This window comes from Aplysia californica, unplaced genomic scaffold (assembly GCF_000002075.1).
Source record: "Aplysia californica isolate F4 #8 unplaced genomic scaffold, AplCal3.0 scaffold00042, whole genome shotgun sequence".
Lineage (NCBI taxonomy): Eukaryota > Metazoa > Mollusca > Gastropoda > Aplysiida > Aplysiidae > Aplysia > Aplysia californica.
The window spans coordinates 177,824-178,750 of NW_004797312.1; the positions used below are offsets into that span (position 1 = coordinate 177,824).

The 927-nt window shown below is 39.5% G+C and overlaps 1 protein-coding gene across 1 annotated transcript in view; it reads left to right on the forward strand.

Moving 5' to 3' along the window:
- The first annotated feature begins 763 nt into the window (after positions 1-763).
- The window catches only part of LOC101857314, a 3,020-nt gene continuing 2,856 nt past the window's right edge, over positions 764-927 (forward strand). Inside the window, exon 1 of the mRNA XM_005092214.2 lies at positions 764-795. Within this exon, the coding sequence (XP_005092271.1) occupies positions 764-795 (32 nt within the window). The remainder of the gene's footprint in view (positions 796-927) is intronic.

The window sequence follows — 927 nt, forward strand, 5'->3', positions numbered from 1 at the left end:
GGGGGGGGGTGGAGAAGGTAGAGGAGCAAAAAGAAGAGCAATGTGACGTACACAACCAATCAACAATGGTGTCTGAATTACGCCACTAGGGAGACTGACAGTTATCCTGTTGCTGTTGTGTTTTTTTTGTGGGGGAGGGGGGTTGATGTTACTGAGGTAGATTTTCCTCTCACCGGCAATATATTTATAGTTATATATACTTCCATAATATCCATATTCATATCCATACCAATGTCCATATCCATATCTATAGCCATAGCTATAGCCATAGCCATACCCATAACTATAACCATAGCCATAGTCACAGCCATAACCATAACCATAACCAAAGCCATAGCCATAGCCATAGCCATAACCATAGCCATAGCCATAGCCATAACCATAACCATAACCATAGCCACAGCCATAGCTATAGCTATCTAGCCATCAACATCCTATTGAAGAAAAAGAGAGAAGTTGAAGGTTGTTTGGTTCATCCTCGTGACGGTTTGGACGCATCATTAACCGAGAGACGACAGGCTGTGTATTGACCTGTACTTTACAAACGTGGCCAACAGAGATTCGCAGATTCGTAGAGAGACCTTAGTTATTTTGATGATAGGATTTCAAGAGACAATAAACGAAAAAGAGAAATAGATTGAGAATGGAAGGAACGTTGATGTTTTGTTGAACGTTTGTTTGGACTAACATCAACGTTGGCCTAATTGGGCTGTACTAAACTATGCTTTTTTCCTTTTTACAGATAGAAAACTTTTGAGATATAATGAGGCTCTCAAAGCTGATGGTTTCTTTCTTGTGGGGTTGAGTAAAGGGGATTGTTATTTTTCATAAAATGTATTTTCTTTTTGCTTTTAATTTGTTTGTTTTTATTTTTGGGTTGGTTGTTTTGTTGTTGTTGTTTTTTGGGGGGAGGGTGTTGGAGAGGGG